General features: G+C 51.8%; 1 protein-coding gene across 4 annotated transcripts; it reads right to left on the bottom strand.

Moving 5' to 3' along the window:
- Positions 1-332: 332 nt before the first annotated feature.
- Positions 333-17,356, bottom strand: ZNF142 (zinc finger protein 142). 4 transcript variants are annotated; one of them, XM_046642946.1, is made up of 10 exons: positions 17,054-17,356; positions 16,634-16,785; positions 14,767-15,080; positions 11,777-12,376; positions 10,591-10,758; positions 8,845-9,669; positions 6,896-7,073; positions 3,207-6,141; positions 2,465-2,570; positions 333-1,559 (listed from the first exon to the last, which is right to left on the bottom strand). In XM_046642946.1, exons 3-10 carry the CDS (start codon positions 15,044-15,046, stop codon positions 1,090-1,092), a joined length of 5,562 nt encoding a protein of 1,853 aa, XP_046498902.1. In that variant the 5' UTR covers positions 15,047-15,080; positions 16,634-16,785; positions 17,054-17,356; the 3' UTR covers positions 333-1,089. The 4 variants fall into 4 exon arrangements, with proteins under 4 accessions (XP_046498902.1, XP_046498904.1, XP_046498903.1 ...); XM_046642948.1 differs by having other exon boundaries at positions 16,634-16,777; XM_046642947.1 differs by lacking the exon at positions 17,054-17,356 and having other exon boundaries at positions 16,634-17,030.
- Between the last annotated feature and the right edge of the window lie 23 nt (positions 17,357-17,379).

The following is a 17,379-nucleotide window of genomic DNA, read 5'->3' as shown; positions in this document are numbered from 1 at the left end:
GAGGTATGAGGTTTGGGGGACATTTGGGTAGACAGGTGGGTCAGGGAAAAGGTGGAGAAACCAGAGATTTCCAGGGCCCCCTGCATGTGCTGCATAGGAAGGGTACAGAAGTGTGGCTTCTAAGGGGCAGGGCAAAAGGAGGAGACAAAGGGCCGTGCGATCCCAGCCCTCCTGAAGAGTTTGCCTGGAATAGTCCTGGGTTATGTCTATTATCCCAGTACAATTCCTAACAGTACCCTATTTAATTTTTCCAGTGTGTCCCAGTTGAGACAACTGATTACACTGCCACTGTGAGGCTCATACAGACCTCTGCATTAGAGAGGTGCCTCCCCGTCCCCGCTTTTTACACTGTTCCTGTGCTTTCACTCTAGTGTAGCTGCCAGGCCAGTCTGAGGACTGAGGCTGAATTACAGCCACTTCCAGGAGGATGCATAGTAGGTGGCAATGCTCCCTGCAGAGGCAGACAAAGGGGCTGGGAAATAGGGAGCAGGCGAGGGCCAGGACAGGCTCAAGGCCAGAGAGAAGGCAGACCTGGGCCTGTTTCAGAATCAGTCACTCGGTGAAGGTGGAAGGAGACAAAGGAGAGGCAGAGGTCTGAGGGGAGAGGGCAGATTGAGAGGACAGCCTGGAAATGTTAAGACAGGGACTTGCAGGAGTCATGAGCTAGTAACCATTCTCTTTAACATGCTTTATAGAGCATTAGGCACAACAGCACATGCGGTTAGATACAACTGTTTGAGGATGCTGAAAGAAAATAGGACTTGACCTAGTAAGAAGGAAAGAGAAGATGGAATGGGTAAAACCAAGATCATATGGCCAGGGACTTTGGTGGAGTATTGAGGAAGAAATTAGGAACTCACAGGTTAAAAACACAGCGTGCCCCAACAAGAAAGCAATTTGTGGTCCATGTCTCTCTTTTATGTAGCCGTCAACCTCAAAGTACTATAGCCAGAGTCCCAAGAGGGTTCCAGCCACTCTGACACCCCAAAAGCCAGCCCTTGCGTAGGCCCTGAGCTCCTCAGGCTGGCTCTGGTTCCAGTCTGCAGCCTGGGCCACGCCCTCTTCTTGTCTGGGAGGCGGGGTAGGCTCTCAGCCTTCAGGTCCAGTTGAGGGAGCAGCAGGAGCAGGAGGGTTGGGGTCTTCCAACTGCACGTCATGCAGGTGCACTGTGGGTGTGGTGGGGTCTTTGCCTACGCCCTGGTTTGGGTCAGCCTGGTCAGGGTGGTGCCTGCGCACGTGCTTGACCACCTGGAATTTCTGCTTGGCCTTGTAGCTGCAGAGGCGGCAGAAGAAGGGGTGGCGGTCAGTGTGGGTGAGGGCATGATGGCGCAGGCCAGCAGCCCAGCGGAAAGCGCGGTGGCACACATTGCACACATAGGGTTTGGCCTCGCTGTGTTTGCGGAGGTGGGTGCGCAGCAGGAAGCGCGTCTTGAAGGCCTTGCCGCACTGCTCACACATGAAGGCCCGTGCTTCCCGGTGCCGTGTCTCCTGGTGTACGCGCAGTGCATCAGCTCGGTTGGTGCAGTACTCACACTCGGGACACTGGTATGGCTTCAGTCCTGGAAGACAGGGCAAGGGAACAAATCACCGTTGAAGGGGGTGGAACAAGGTTCAGTGGACCATAAGAGTCACTGTGATTCTGGGGCATAAAAAACACAAGCAGCAAGCTGACTAATGACCTTATCTTTGGAATGTTCCATTCTTGTCTGACATTTCTATGTCCTTCTCCCAACACAGCCCCTTGTATACAGTGAGTGCTCAATGGATGCTGATAACTAACTGGACCCCTAAGTAGCCCCCTGGTAACAATGAATACTCAAATATGATAGGATTTCCACTTGGGGAATTCCAACCCCCTTTTGGTCATGGGGTACTCGAAATTTGGGAATCCATTGAAATATAACTCCTTGTTCAACTCAAGATGTAAAAGAAAGTGCCTAAGGGAAAAGGTGGAGGCAAAAGAAGTGGCATTCATAAATGCAGAGGGTCTTGAAATACATCTGGTCATTCCTTTACATGGCGGACCATATGCAATAATCACAGGCACACCATCGTCAACCTTTTTCTGAGAGCCCACAGTTCGTGGACTCCATGCCCAGGAGGAAAGAGGGATACGTTAAAACAGGTGAACCCTCCACTCTCTCCTCCTTACTCATGATATTCCATCATGTCTGTGTAGGAACCAGCTAGTCACTCATGTTTGAGTTGGGGGGTTCTCAACTTTGTGCCACAATCACCCAGGAAGCTCTTGCAAAGAACAAAGGCCCAGACTCTCAGGTTTATCCCTCTTCCGACTGTGACAGGTCTTCAGTGTGTTGGGAAGCTATTCAGACTACCCACTACCCTCAATGTGAAACTTGATGTGCATCCTGAATCTGAATAAGGACGGACACCACACTAGGCAGGTTGGGTGTGCCAGGGAACCCGGGAAGCCCTTGGGCCCGTCAAAACCATGCAGACTCACCTGTGTGCTTGGTCATATGGTACTTGAGCTGGTTGACCCACTTGCACTTGTAGCCACAGTCGGGACACAGATACTTCCGTTCCTCCTTGTGAATCCTCATATGGTACTGGAGGGGGGAAGAACAAAGAGTCTACCCAGAAGATGTGCACCCCTTGGTACGCATTGGATGTGGAATTAGGGCAAGTACGCAGAGAAACTGCTGGCAGATAATCCCATTCCCTGCTCTGATCCTATCCAGATTCCTAGTACCAATCAGGACCTGGTCACTTTGACACAAACCTAACCCATCAGCCTACCTGTAGGTCTGCCCTGACTATCTCAGCTCTGCCACTTATCACTGTGTCTTTGGATGACTTAACCTCTAATTCTCAGTTTATTATTCTGTAAAGCGGGAAGCAGTGAAAGTAACTATATCTCATAGTTTTGAAAAGATTAAAATTACAGTCTCCAGCATACAGTAAGTGCTCAATAAATGTTAGCTGTTATTATCACCCAAATTATCCCCAACCTATTGCATGCCTTTATTAATGCCTCGCATATATTATGGACTTTTATCTTTGGAACAATCCTATGAAGTATTATCCCCTTTTTACAGATGAGGAATCTGAGGCTTGGAGAAGTTAAGGAACTTGACCAGGTCACAGAGCTAATACTTGGAAGAGTCAGGATTAGAGAACCCAGGCAGTTTAACTCCACAGCCTGCACTCCTTCCATCCCTGGCCCCCATGGCCCCTGACCTTACCTTGAGGCGAGAGGGGTCAGCACAGGCATAGGGACAGAGGTGACAGCGGTAGGGCTTTTCCCCGGTGTGGATGCGGCTATGCCAGGTGATCTTCTGCCGATTCTTGGTGCTGTAAGCACAGTCGGTGCACTTGTAGAGCCGGGTGCCCCCGTGCCCTTTCACATGGTGATCTAGCACCAGCTGATGGCGGCAGGCAAAGTCACAGAAGGGGCAGCGCAGAGGCGGCTGGCCAGCATCCCCATCCCCATCTGAGGCTGCTGCCACTGCTGAAGTCTCCTCATGCTGTTCCAAGTAGTGCTTCACCAGGCCCACCCGCTCCCGGGCAGCAAAGTCACAGAGCTGGCAGCGGTGGCTGAAATGCTGTTGCCTCCGGTGCTCATCCAGTGCTGGCCGGCTGGGGAAGGCCTCCTGGCAAGCCCCACACTCGAGCCGGGGGTGCTGTTTACGGGTGTGTCCTCGCAGGCTGGCAGGACTGGGGCACAGCAACCCACAGCGGGAGCAGTGCAGGGGGCCCTCAGTGGCCTCTGTGGGAGAGCCCGAGACTGGGGGTGTAGGCTCAGGATGCCTGCGCAGAGCATGCTGCTTGAGTGCTGTCTCAGAGCTGAACTGGGCCTCACACTGGGGGCAGGCAAAGGCCGGGGTGCCCTGGTGGCAGCTGTTGACATGGCGAGTGATGTCATGGCGAAGGTAGCCACTGTAGTCACAGAGTGGACAGAAGTGCGTGGGTGTTTTGTCGTGGACCCTCAGCCGGTGCAAGCGCAGTTTTGAGTTGGTACCAAATGTCTGAGGACAGGAGCTGCAGGGGATGCGGCCAACACCTGTGTGTCGGGACTGGTGAGCCTCCAACCGATACCGTCTTGTGGTGGAAAAGTCACAGAAAGGGCACTGATGTGGCTTCACGCCTTCGTGCTTGAGGCGCCGGTGCTGCTGTAGGCACCGGCTCTGCTTACAGGTGAAGCCACAGTCCCCACACTGAAGAGGGGGCCGCGGGCCACGGGCTGGGGATGCGGTGGGATGCCTCCGCTTCTGGTGGAGCCTCAGGGCAGCAGCAGCAGGAGCAGTGAACTGGCAGAGGCCACAGTGCAGCTCTCCAGACTGCTCAAGGGGGCATCCCCGGGTCTGGTGAGTCCTCAGAGCCCGTTCCTGCTGGCAGCTAAAGGGACACGTGGGGCAGGAGAAGCGAGCCCCCTTTTGCTTTGGAACCAGAGCTGTGTCCCCATCACCAGGGCTGCACTCTGTATTCCCATTGCTTAGGGGAGCAGAGTCCCCACTGCTTAGTGGGGACACAACAGGCTGGGTCTGGGAGGCCCCTCGCTTTCCTCCCCCACCACGTCCCCCGCGGCAGCCTTCAGACACGTGGGATGTAATGGAGGAGAGCCGAGAACAAAGGAACGGGCAGGAGTTGCAGTGAAACTTGCCCTGCTCAAAGTGGAACTTCTCAGGGGTCTCTGAGGGTGAGCAGTTTCCTGCAGGAGGGACTGTGGAGCCAGAGAGCGTGGCCAGAGTCTCCTCTATTTCTTCTGGCTCCCTAGGAAGCTCAGAAGCAGCATCTTTTAGGAGCACCAGCTCTACTTCTAATGGTGCATGTGGGGGCTTCCCACCTTCTGCATTCTCTGAGGCCTGGGTGCCCCGGGGCAGAGGACGCAGAGGGATGGGTGAATCTGCTCTGGGCAAACCCTTATTCTTTCTGAGCAGAACAGGGCACTTCTTCAGCAGGTGGGTGCTGAGGCCACGCTGTTGCTTGAAGCTCGCCCCACACTCAGGGCACAGCAGGGGCTCTCGGCGGCCCTGGCACCCAGTCCTAGAGTGCAGACTCAGCGCCTTCTCCCGGCGGGTGATGAAAGGACAGTGTGGACAGCGGAAAGCCCGCCCCTCTCCCTGTATCACCACCATCTGAACCCGCCCCTCCAGCACCAGGGCCTCTGCCTGTTCTTTGTCCTGCCTCCTTAGGGCCTTGAGTAACAACTCTGATTCAGGGAACTGGGGCAGGGGTGCTGTCTCCGTAGGTGGAGTTGCCTTGAAGGGTCCCACCCAGCTGTTAGGGGGATCCTCTGAGGAAGGGGGACTTCTGGGGCGCTCAGGGACTGGCTTTTCCCGAATGGGCTCTTCTTCAGCACCCAAACCAGAAGTCCCAGCACCTTCAAAGGTAGACAGCTCTGTCAAAGTTGATTCTGGCTCTTCCAGTCTTAGCGGCCCTGAGGGATCCAAGGGCCTGAACTCCACAGGGGCTATTTCAGCGATCTCCTCAAGGGGTGGCTCGGCGACAGGCCCCAGCTCTACTCCCAGGGCCTCTAGGTGCAGTGTGCAGCCGCTCTCATCTACCTCTGCTGGACTGGGGCTGCCAACCAGGCCAGCCCCCTGGGGAACCTCACTGCCATCCTGTCTCCTGCTGCTGTCTTCCTCACTGGTCTCTTGCAGGGCCTGGTCCAAGCTGGGGTCCACCACAGTCCCAGGGTCTTGGTCCGGCCCCTCAGGCTGGGCAGACAGCTGGCTTGAGGGCTCTAAGTCTGCTGGGGGTGTCGGGCACTGTCTGGGCCCCTCTTCTGGCTCCTGGCTGGCATAGCGGAGCTGCCAGACCTGATCCCCAGGCACGTAGCCGTGGGCCTTGCGCTTGTGGAAGAAGAGGGTGGTGTTGCTGAAGGTGCGGTAGTCGCAGAGGGCACAGCGGAACTCGCGGAGGCGCGTGTGCTTGCAGTTCTCGTGGCTCAGCAGGGCCTGCTTGTGGCGGCTCTGGTAGCTGCAGTAGCGGCAGGGGTAGAGTGGGGCTGGCGTGCCGGGGTGGTGCTGGGAAGCCATATGCTTCTGCAGCTCGTACTTCCGCTTGCAAGCGAAGGCACACACCTCACACATCAGGGACTTGCCCTGGTGCCGCAGCTTGTGGCTGCTCAGCTGATCAGCCCGGTGGCAGCGGTAGGAGCACTGGTTGCACTGGTATCTGTGAGGAGGGGGAGAAGGAGTCACAATTATAATTGAATCATAACAACCAACGGTTGCTAAAGAAATACTTACTATGGGCCAGGCTCTACCTTCAGCAGTATACATGCATCATCTAATTTAATCTTCTTTTCCACTACCCTGTGACATACATATATATTTTACAGAAGTTAATAACTTGCCTAAGGTTACAAAGGAAATGAAGGGTAGAGACAGTCTAGCTTCAGGGCTCGAGTTCTAACGCCAGCTCTATATTGCCTCCTAAAGGGAAGATATCATGAATCAGCAACCCACTGTGGACTTCTAAGGAGCTGACATGGCTACAGTCCCACAGGGCAGGTTTCTGTGCCCAGTTCCTTATTCTCCCAGGAAGGCATGAAAGCTAAGGAAAAACCCTAGCCAGCTGTGCCAGCAGATCAGAGGGGAACTTGGCTGGATCTGGAAATGGCCAGGATTGGGGCCACAAATGTTGTCCCTCTACTTTCCCAGGACTGGACTCTGAGAACTGAAGTGACACCTTAGTCTCTGGGTCTGTCCTCCCTTCCCTGAGCCCAGAGAGCTCTCACCATGCAGACCAGGCCACAGGCACAGAGGCCAGCTATAACCAATGGAGTGGAGATGAGAGGAGCAGAGAGGGTGTTAGGAGCAGTCTCTCGGAGGCCAGAAGAGCAACAGGGCCAGAAGTTGAATCCCAGAGGAGGCGAGCTTAGCATAAGGGTCTTGGGAGAGGGATGGGGGGATGCGTGCACTCATACCTGAGGTCGCCTGCATGTTTTCGCATGTGCACACTGAGGTAGTGCTTCCATTTGGTGACATAGCCACACTCAGTGCACATGTAATCCTTGGTGTTGGAGTGGGTCAGCATGTGCTTGGATAGGTAGCTCACGTCTCGGCACGTGAAGTCACACAGCTCACACTTGTGAGGCTTCTCGCCTTACGTGGGGATGGGGGTAGGTGGGGATGAGAGGGGAGAAAACAAAGGTCAGACGCAGATCAAGTGAGCAAACAGACTATTTTTCCCAGCAAGCTTGCCCTCGTGCCAGCAGGTGCTAAAGCTCCACAGCTACCTGATGTGCTCATCTCACAGTCACTGCTGCTTCTCTGCCCTCTCAGACAGCCACTTCTTGCTCCAGCATCAGTGAAGATGGCAGGAAAGTGAAGACTGAGCTTTTCAAAACTAGCTCTACAGTCCACTCCTGATTTGTTAGACAGCTTCTTGGCACTAATGGCCAACTGCTCCACTTAGCCTGACTCCTTCCAGTTTTGTGGAAGAGAAGGAGAAAAACTTAGGCAATACAACACAGGGCTTAAGAACTCTGACTCTGGAGTCCAACACAGTAATAAGGATTAACAGCCACATTTATATAGTGCTCACCATGTGCCAGACACCTTTCTGAGCGCTTTACAGAAATGCCTCCTTGTACTGAATCCTCACGACAGCCCTAGGAGGCAGGTATTATGCGACCTCCTTCTACATAGGAAGAGGCTGATGCACAGAGACTATTCACTGTGGCCTGGGGCAGGTCATTTAACCCTCTAAGTCTCAGTGTCCTTGTCTCCACAACAGGGGCAACAAAATACTGACCTCATACGGTTGATATGAAGATTAAATGACATGCCCAAAGTCCTCAGTAGCGCCCAGTGAGAACTCGAGGATGAGCTGTCTGTGTAGTTGGTCAAGACTGGGCACTGAGAGGCTGGGAGCCGCAGTCCTTCTGGACCCTTCCCTGTTATCCCTGCCCACCACTCAGACCTTTCTCTGTGGTGACAGGCAAGCGGCGTGGTGTTCTGGCTCTGGTTCTGATACTAGCTGTGCAACCCTGAAACAGGCCATTAAACTTTTCAGAGTTTCTCATCTTTGCCTGCCTTCCTTACAAGACTGGTGTCATGGATTAAATGAGAGAACATTTATGAAAGTACTCTGTTAACTATAAAGCACTATATAGATGTAAGGTTTTAGGAAAGGCCTTGGAAAAACGAGATTTTGTGACTAAAGCATGTATAGAAATGAACTTTTCAATGAGAACAACAGCTTTGCCCCAAGCTACCTAAAAACTGTACTCCCAAACTAGAGTGTTTGATGAGACTTTTTAATGTCTCGTCAATCCACTGACACTTACACAGAGATCAAATGGGATGCTGCTGTAGCAGGAAGCCTGATTTGCTTGTCACTCAAAGCATTAGTAATGCTGGTAACCAGTTAACAGTCTGAGTTAACACACCTGCAACTTCCAGGCCCCCAGACATGACTGTGCTTCAGTATCACGGCTGCCAAGGCTATGACAGGTATGATGGCTCTGCCTCCTGGCCCCTGGCTCTCACAGCCCATCCCAAAACTTGAACTGCAAAGGAAGGTATCTGTCCTGGTCTGAGTTTCTTCGCTTTGCCAGGCTGGGTGCTGACCCGCCCAAGCCTGACTAGGGGTGGGCAGAAGTGGACAGGACCGTAAGGGTAAGGCCAGTGCACAGTGTAAAGCACAGGCTCAAACAGACGCCTGGATTCAAACCCCAGCCTGACCACCTTCCTAGCTGAGTGACACTCAGATTAAGGCTGACTTATAAACTACAAATACTAGGTTTATGTCAGAAAGGCTAAGGCAAATGAGACAAAGCATGCGAAGCCCTCTGTGTGTCCGTACAGGGAAGCACACGTTTGCCGTCCTCCTCCTCCTATCCTATTCCCGTGGAGAGGGAAGCCATCTCACCGGTGTGCAGCAGCATGTGGCGGATGAGCACCCTCTTGTGGGCAGTGGCGAAGCTGCACTCAGGACACTGGTGGATCTTCTCGTGGGCGTGCATCTTGCCCACATGGTCCTGGTAGGCCACTGGGTTGAAGGTGGCAAAGGGGCAGAATGTGCAGCGCAGCTCTTCACTGCCAGGGTGGCCCTGCTTCTTGTGTTTGCGGAACAGGTGCTTGTTGGAGCAGGCAAAGTCACAGTGGGGGCAATGGAAGGCATAGTGGCTCTTGTGGTGGGCCTCCATGGCTTCTGCTGTGGCAAAGAGCATGGGACACGAGTGATGGCGGCACTCCACAGCCCGCACCCCATGGCTCTCCTTCAGGTGCTTTATGAAGGCCTTGCGGTCGGGCGCCACGTAGCTGCAGCCCTCCTGAAAGCAGCGGAGGGGCAACGGCTCGGCCGCAGCCGCTGCCGTGTGGCTCTTGAGATGCTCTTTAAGGGCCTGGCTGAGGCGGAATTCCTCACGGCAGACGGGACAGGCATAGGTGTCCGAGTAGAAGTTGGAAATATCCTCGTGCATGCTGGCCATGTGGCGGTTGAGTGCATTCCTCTCCACTGCACTGTAGTGGCACAGTGGGCAGCGGTGGGCCTTCTGGCCCAGCTCCCGGAGCAGATGGGTCTTGAGCTTGCTCTTACTGGTGAAGAACTTCTGGCAGTTGGGGCACTGGAGGCTGGGGTCTGGGAAGTGGAGATGCAGGTGCTCCACCAGATGGGTCCGCTTCTTAAAGCAGCGCTTGCATTCTGGACACCTGTGGGTCTTGAAGAGGGACTCGGTGCCAGAAGCCACATCCCCTGGGAGAGGGAAAGGCAGAGAGGGTTGAGAGCGAGATTCTTCAAAAGGCCAGCAGCTGGCTAGATAACGGGAGAACTTTATTTTGCCCAGACATACATGTTGTATGGCCTTTCCCCTTTCTCTCCAGGAAACCAAATCACAGCATCTCAAACACTGTAGTCTCAAAGAAGAGATGAGAAATTCAAGTATTTAGAGAAACAAAATCATAAGGACTTCTCAGACCTTGCTGTGGCCTGTCTGAAGTGCTTTACCCAGCCAGCCACTATTCCTGAGCCTTAGTCTAGCGCTGCTCAAAAGAACAATCTGGATGGAACATTCTTATTCTTCCTGCCCTTGTTCATGGGGGTAGGCAGAAGGATTAGCAGGGCTGGTTGGAAGGAAGAGAACCCCATAGGAAGTGAGCGGAAAGGAAGAGAAGAAGGTAAAGTACTCGTACTTCCAAACACTGACTCCCTGAGTTCTAGCCCACAGAGAGCTGGTAATACATACAATCAGATCTTTCGTATTCCCCTGACAGGAAATATGCTCCCTGTGCGATGGGTTTCAAATGTTCTATTGAGTTGGGAAACTGGGAAGCAAGAATTCAGAAAAAAATCTTAGGGGGCTCAATGCCAGAGAAGACAGGCTGCAGATCATCAATAACCTTTGGCCTCTTATACTATATTACTCTCTCCTTCCCTAGAAAGGAGCTTTCTGCCGAGGACACCCAGCCCAGGAGAGCAAACTCAGTCTACCCCTACTCCGTGTTACTAGAGTCTTGACTCATTTATCATTGTCCCACGAGACATGTCAAAGTGGAATGTTAAGAACCAAAGGATCTGAACCAAAGCTCAGAAGAACCAAACCCTAGAGCTTCAAAGCCAGGCTCTCCACAGTCCACTCCTCCCCAGCGAGCAGTCCAAGCCTAATGGGGTCATTACCTTCCAACTGCTGAGCCCCCTGGCCTTTCTCCAGGGCCTTCTGGGAGTCCTTCAGGGTGCCACTCTCCTCTTCTTCCTCTATGTCCTCCTCTTCAGCTGACTCCTGCCCGGGCAAGGGCGTACCTGCTTCCTCCAAAGGCTCTCCCCCTCCTGGGGGCAGTTTGGGAGCTGGAGACACAGAAAACTTGATGACGTCTACAGGAGCCAATGAGAGCACTGAATGCTGGTACTTCTCTTCCTGGCTGGCAGAATCACCCTCTCCCCCATTGACCATAAGGTAATCTGGGTCCTATGTATATAAATTTATTCCAGCTATCAGTAACACTCCAGCCTAAGGTAAATCAAACCTCAGATAACACCATCCCCAGATGCCTTGAAGGTAGGAGCTCTGAGGTCACTGGAGTGGGGTCAGACGCTGTGAGGTGGAGAATGGGTAGACTGCACTTCCCTGGCTCAGTCCTCAGGGCTAATGGCTGGTGGCTCAGTGCAGGTGAGCATACACTGACCTCTAAACTGTTCTGCTCAGAAATCCAACTCAGCAATTCAGAGTCACACCCTGTCCCCTTCTATCCTTCTAGCAAGTTGCCTTGGTAAAACAAAGACATATGACTATTTCCCAGGAAAGAGGGGTCTTTTCTTTGGGAACAGAGCACAGATGAGTCTTAGCAAGCCAAATTCTGATCACAATCTTGGCCTCTCCTGGCCTGGTTTCTCTATTTCCTCCTGCTCACCACATGCCCTTTTTTGCAGACCAAGATGAGTAAGAATCAGTGAAGCATCACCTGCCTTGAAGGTTTCTTTTTAAAATAACTCTAGCTTGTCCCGCACAATCCCACTTGTTCTAAGAGGGAGCGTGCAAGCATTCTACCAGTGGCTATAGCCACTGAAAGGCATTTTAGCTTTTGCCCTCAGAAAGTTCTGAAATGGATCAGAAGAGAATATTGGTCAAGTAACTTCAAGGACACAGCGCAGTCAAAGCCAAATTTCACTCATCGTCATAGACAAAGACATGCTCTTTGTCCCATATATTCTGACCGGCCCAAGGTTTCTAGATGCCTTCCCATGTCAGCCAGTATTCTGTCCTACTAAGCCACTACTCTGGATTCTTGTATAGAAACAACTGCGTCCTACAAAATTGACTGTGGCTACATTCCAGGCAGGATACAGTGGGACCCCGGCCTCATACCTGGCAACAGTTCTCGTGATGGAAGACTCTGAACGGCAGACAGTTCTCCCTGTGTCCCGGCCCCATGGCTCCGCTGGTGCTGCCGGAAGAGTTTGACGTTGGAGCCCATGAAGCTGCAAAGGTTGCAGTGGAATGGGTAATGGGCCTGCCGGTGCAGCTCCATGCCCTGCTGGCTCCCGAAGAGCAGGGGACAGCCCCGGAAAGAACAGGGCACAGGAACCACTCTGTGGGTCTGCCTCAGGTGGTGCTGCAGACCCTTGCGATCTTCAGCGGAGAACACACAGCCAGACTCTGGGCAGGAGAAGATGTCAGGAGTGCCCCGGTGAATCTTGAAGTGGCTCTTCAGGGCCTGGGGTTGGGCAAACTCCTGTCTACACACGGGGCACGACAGGGGGCTACCTGGTGGGCCCTGGCCCTGCAGAGGGCCAGGGAGAGAGAGGTTGCTGGGGGGCAGCTCTACAGAGCATGGGGGGCTAGAGAGGCCCTGCACAGGCTGTATAAGGGTCTCAGTGCACTGGTGCAGGGCCAGCAGAGTGGGCTCTGCGAAGCTCTGCTCACAGCGCTCACAGAAGTACACCTCCACCACCTTTACCAGGACACCTGCAGGCAGAGGACCGACAGAGAAAGGCACAGAATCAGATGGAATGAGACTCAAAGGAGTTAGTTACTAGTGGAAAACGTAGGCGAATCTTTTAACATTTGGGGAGTGAAGATGGACTTGGAGTCTGGTTGTACACCTGGACTCTAAGCCCCATCTGGTCAGGGCCGGCCTATCATGCACATGCATTTAGATTCCCAGTATCAAGCACAATACTTGGCACAAAGTAGGTACTTAATAAATATTTGTTAAATGAATGTAACAAGAATTAACCAAATCCAGAAAGCAATAAGAAAAGGCAATACAGGGGCCAGTCCCGTGGCCGAGTGGTTAAGTTCGCACGCTTCACTTCGGGGGCCAAGGGTTTCACCGGTTCAAATCCTGGGTGCGGACAGGGCACCGCTCATTAAGCCATGCTGAGGCAGCATCCCACATGCCACAGCTAGAAGGACCCACAACTAAAAATACACGACTATGTACTGGGGGGCTTTGGGAGAAAAAGGAAAAAATAAAATCTTTAAAAAAAAAAGAAAAGGCAATATATTTTGCCCAAATAAAAAATCAGAAACTCCCAAAAGAAGAAAATGACAGTCTGGGGATAATATCTGCAACATAAATGACATAGTTTTACTTTCATATCCTGTAAAGTGATTTTCAAAGGCACAATAATTCATAAAATGGAGAAATCACGTTTATAATAATCGCTGCCATTTCTTAGGCAACGGGCAGGACCTTCATAAAGAAAGGCTTAGGAAACACTTGCTTGGTCTTCCAAGTGCCCTGTGACAAGAGGGAAGTGGGTCCCTGTGAGGTCAGGGCCACCATCCTTGTCAATGTCAGAGCCATGACTCAGCCCCGGGGTGTCATGTTTGTATTTTTTTGCCCAGTTCATGGTACTTCAGAGCACAGATAAATCAAAATGAAATTTTGCCCTTACTGATGAACATCTGAGCTGTTTCCAGCCGTTACAGAGAACACCCTCCATCGCATCCTCCTCCCGCATCCTTGTGCATGTGTGTGAGTCTTTCTATAGGACAGGTCCCGGTAAGTGGAATTACGGGGTCAGAGTATGTGTATTTTAAAATTTGTAATATAGATAAATTAACCCTTAAAAGTTGATGCTAATTTATACTCTCCATGGGCTATAGGATAGTGTCTATTTCCCCACAACCTCACCAACACTAGGTATTATAATAAACATTTAATTTTTGCCAAAGTTGAGAAACAAAAATGGTATCTCATAGTTATTTTTAACCGGAATTTGTGACAGTGAGATTAAGAATCCCTATGGTTATTGACTATGTTTATTTCTTCTTTAGTGAACTACATGTAGATTTTTCTCTTTTTTGTAAAAATTGTTTCTTTTTCATATTATGGGGCTCTTTGAATTTTAAAAACATTGACTCTTTATTATATTGCATGTGTTTTGTTTTGTTTTGTTTCTGCTTTTTTCTCCCCAAATCCCCCCAGTACACAGTTGCACATTTTAGTTGTGGGTCCTTCTAGTTGTGGCATGTGGGATGCCACCTCAGCGTGGCCTGACGAGTGGTGCCATGTCCGTGCGCAGGATCCGAACCAGCAAAACCCTGAGCCGCCGCAGCGGAGCATGCGAACTTAACCATTCGGCCCCGGGGCGGCCTCGACTCTTTCTTATATATTGCAAATATTTTCCCCAGGTTTTCTCTTTCTTTATTATTTCTTTCACCACATATAAGTTTAGAAATATCATATGATCAAATTAGCAAATCTTTTCCAGTATTCTTTATACACTGCCAAGAGAAGTTGTAACAACTGTACCTGGAGGATGGCAGTTAAAAAACAGGGAAGTTACCTAAAAATAAGAAGTTGTGGATACGGGAAGAATAAAAGAGAGAACCATTCTTCTAGCATAAATATAAATACTCAACTCCCACTCTTAACATGCCTTGGATGAGTTAAGTGTGTTACGCACAAGAAACTAGGGCAGGGAAATACCAGATTACTTCTGGGGAGCCCTGCCAAACTCAGGGGGTGGAGAGAGGCTAGGCCTTTTGCCTAATCCCTGGCTGCAGTTCCTGGGTGGGAAGGTCAATATGGAGGAAAGAGTCCCAGAGGACTACGGGAGTAAGGATTGGGCAGAGGTGGCAGAAAGGTCTTCCCTTCTGGATTACTGCCTAGCAGACGTGATGCCCTAGGAGGGACAGACTGCCAAGAGCTTGGTACAAGGTTGTGCACCACCTCGCCAACCTTCAATCAACATTCACCAACTGCAAATCAAATCAAAACATCTCTAAGGATAAAAATAGGATGCTATCTTGTGTTCTCATCATATTTTTATAGAAGGACCAAAAATAGCAAAGAGAAAACCCCAGGGCTGCTTGTTCCACTGGCCTGCTAGCAACTGTGTTCGTACCTGGGGTCTCTCCAGGAGCACCTGGGGACAGGTTTCCAGCCACTGCTTCTACAATGATCTCCATGTTCCCTGTGTCCTCTTCAGTTGCTGTGGCTTCTACCAGCAGGCAGCCTGGGTCAGCAGGCAAAGGTGTGGGGTTCCCAGAAGGACAGGGGCTCTGGAGAGGCTCCAGAATTCCACGGTTTGAGAGAGGTGGGGGGATCAGCAACAGCTCAGAGCACAGTCCATCCATCTCCCCAGTGCTGTTGGCCGGCCGTGAGTCCAACACGGGGTCTGTCATCACCACCAACTTGTGTGCTGTGGCCTCTTAAGTGCTGATAAACCAACCAGAAGAGACACCAAACAAAATATAGTTAGACCTGTCACTTTCTTCCCAGCTGGTGCAGGTGCACAGCCCAGTGCCTGCACACTTAGGCATTTCCTTGCATGGTGGCATGCCATACCTAGTTAACCCAGAAGTTTTTTTTATGACAACGTTTAGAACAAAAAGCATAAAAATGATAACAGGGGTCCATATCAGAAGAGAGCTAAAACAAGTTCTGGCCAATATAGTAATGACTGCAGGTTATGTTTCTCAGAGCTAAGTAACCTTGGTCAAATCATTAAGCAACCTGGGTCTCAGTTTTCTTATGTGCAACAAAATTGGGTGGGGCCAAGGGATCGCAGACGTCCCTTCCCCTCTTAACATTTTATGATCGTACTATTCCTTAGCATGGGTATAAAGCCCTTCCTTCATGACCTGACCCCTGCTGACCTCTCCAGACTCATCTTCCACCTCTCTCCTTGAGGGATCTCTGGACCAATCATACCAATGATTTGCCATTCCTCAGACTCACTACATTCTCTTTTGCTTCCACACCGTCTCTGTCTCTCTCTCTCTTCTTGTCTGCCTAACCAAATCCTAACTATCCTTTAAGAATCTGCACAAATGTCACTTCCACGGTGAAGGCTTCCTGACACTGCTTATCTAAGTTTCTCTCTCTCTCGCGCCCGGGCCTAATGGCACCTCGTACATAACCTTATCAAAAACTGTGTCCCACTGCACTGTTGTTTACCTATCAGGCTCCCTGCCGAGACTTGGAGCTTTCTGAGTGGAGTTTATTGGCGTTATCCCTTCACTGAACACAAACCACCAACAATCTATGCAAGTTGGACAAATAAGCGGGTTCTAGTGAAGAAGTGTAGACACGGAGATGCATCAGAGCAAAGCTAGGTTTCTACCAAGATACCAAGCTAGGTTTCTCCCTAGGTTCCTTACACATAAAGTAAGCCATCTGGAGAAATTTCAAACTCATTGACTATGGCCTCATATGGAACACTGGAACACAATTGAGAAACGAATGCTAACTAAATGGCATATACTGTTATATATGGCTAAAATTAGCTTAAACTGAATAATTAGTAATTAATAAGAATGACAGTAAACACTTGATGAAATGAAGTCATGGAGATCAAGTAAGGACCTAGAGCTAGGAAATTAGGTTGCAGGTGAGAATCCTGCAACTCAAAATCTCAGATCACGGGGATTCAGAAGGTGGCGGGGTCAAAGGATCCTCTGGGAACCGGAGCCTTCAATTACTGATTATCGTCGCTGCTCTGGAAAATCTGGCAGCTCTGCCATATATGGCCTCAGGGGGCAGCCAAGGAGGACACGGTGAGGCCTAGATTGAGAACCTTCAGCCGCTGGAAGGCGGGGTGAGGTGGAAGACAGGCGGGCACAAGAGAACAAATGAGCTTATCTTTGGGGCAGGGGCACTGAGGAACGGAAAGGGCAAATTAAGGCAGAGAGAAAGCCTGGAGAAAGATTGAGACTCGGCCTGGGGACCAAGGCACCCGGGTTTCCAGCTGTCTGTGGGGTGCGACTCACCGCATGGCCTCGGACAGCTACAGTCACGTCGCTTCTCTAGGCCTCAGCTTTCCTATCTGTAAAGTGGAGGCGATGACAGCGTTTACATCGCTGGGCGGCAGCGGGAATCAAAAGATCCGGCGAATGGGAAAGGCGTTTTGTAACCTGCAAGGCTTGAGATAGAGCATCGTCATGATCATGGTCCTGAGGAGAGGCAGCGGGTAACCGGGCGCGGTCCAGAGCAGTGACGCGGCTGAGGCCCCCGGGCGGCTGATGTGATGCGCCGGGGCCCGGCTCGTCGGCGCGCTCCCTTCAGCACCTCCTCCCAAGGGTTCCCTCCGCCCAGGCCCACCCTCATCCTGGGGTTCGAAAAACTTTTGCCTCCAGCCCGCTTCACGCGCACTACCTGCTATAGTTCCCGCCCCGCAGCGGCTCACTCACCTCCCCGCCCAGGGCCAGCGGGAGCCGCATCTCTATGGTCGACCAGCAGCTGGAGCAGCCTCCCGGGACTCCCTTCGTGCGACCGCCTCCGGTCCAGCCGCCTCTAGGACGACGGGCGTATAGAGGCCACTCTCTCTTCCTCTTGGCCGCTGGCGGAGTACTCTATGGTTTTCTCTATCGTTTTTCACCGCCCACCCCAGCCCGGCCGTGACGCCCACGGACTACCATCGAGAGCTACGGAGCAGAGTGGCATGGCCTTCTTGGTGGGTGTGGCGGAAGTAGATGAAAGAACTCGGGGGCGGGACCGAGCGGCGCTTCCCTCAAGC

Source organism: Equus quagga, chromosome 17 (genome assembly GCF_021613505.1).
Source record: "Equus quagga isolate Etosha38 chromosome 17, UCLA_HA_Equagga_1.0, whole genome shotgun sequence".
Lineage (NCBI taxonomy): Eukaryota > Metazoa > Chordata > Mammalia > Perissodactyla > Equidae > Equus > Equus quagga.
Note: the sequence above shows the minus strand (reverse complement) of the source record. Positions and strands in the feature narration are given on the sequence as shown.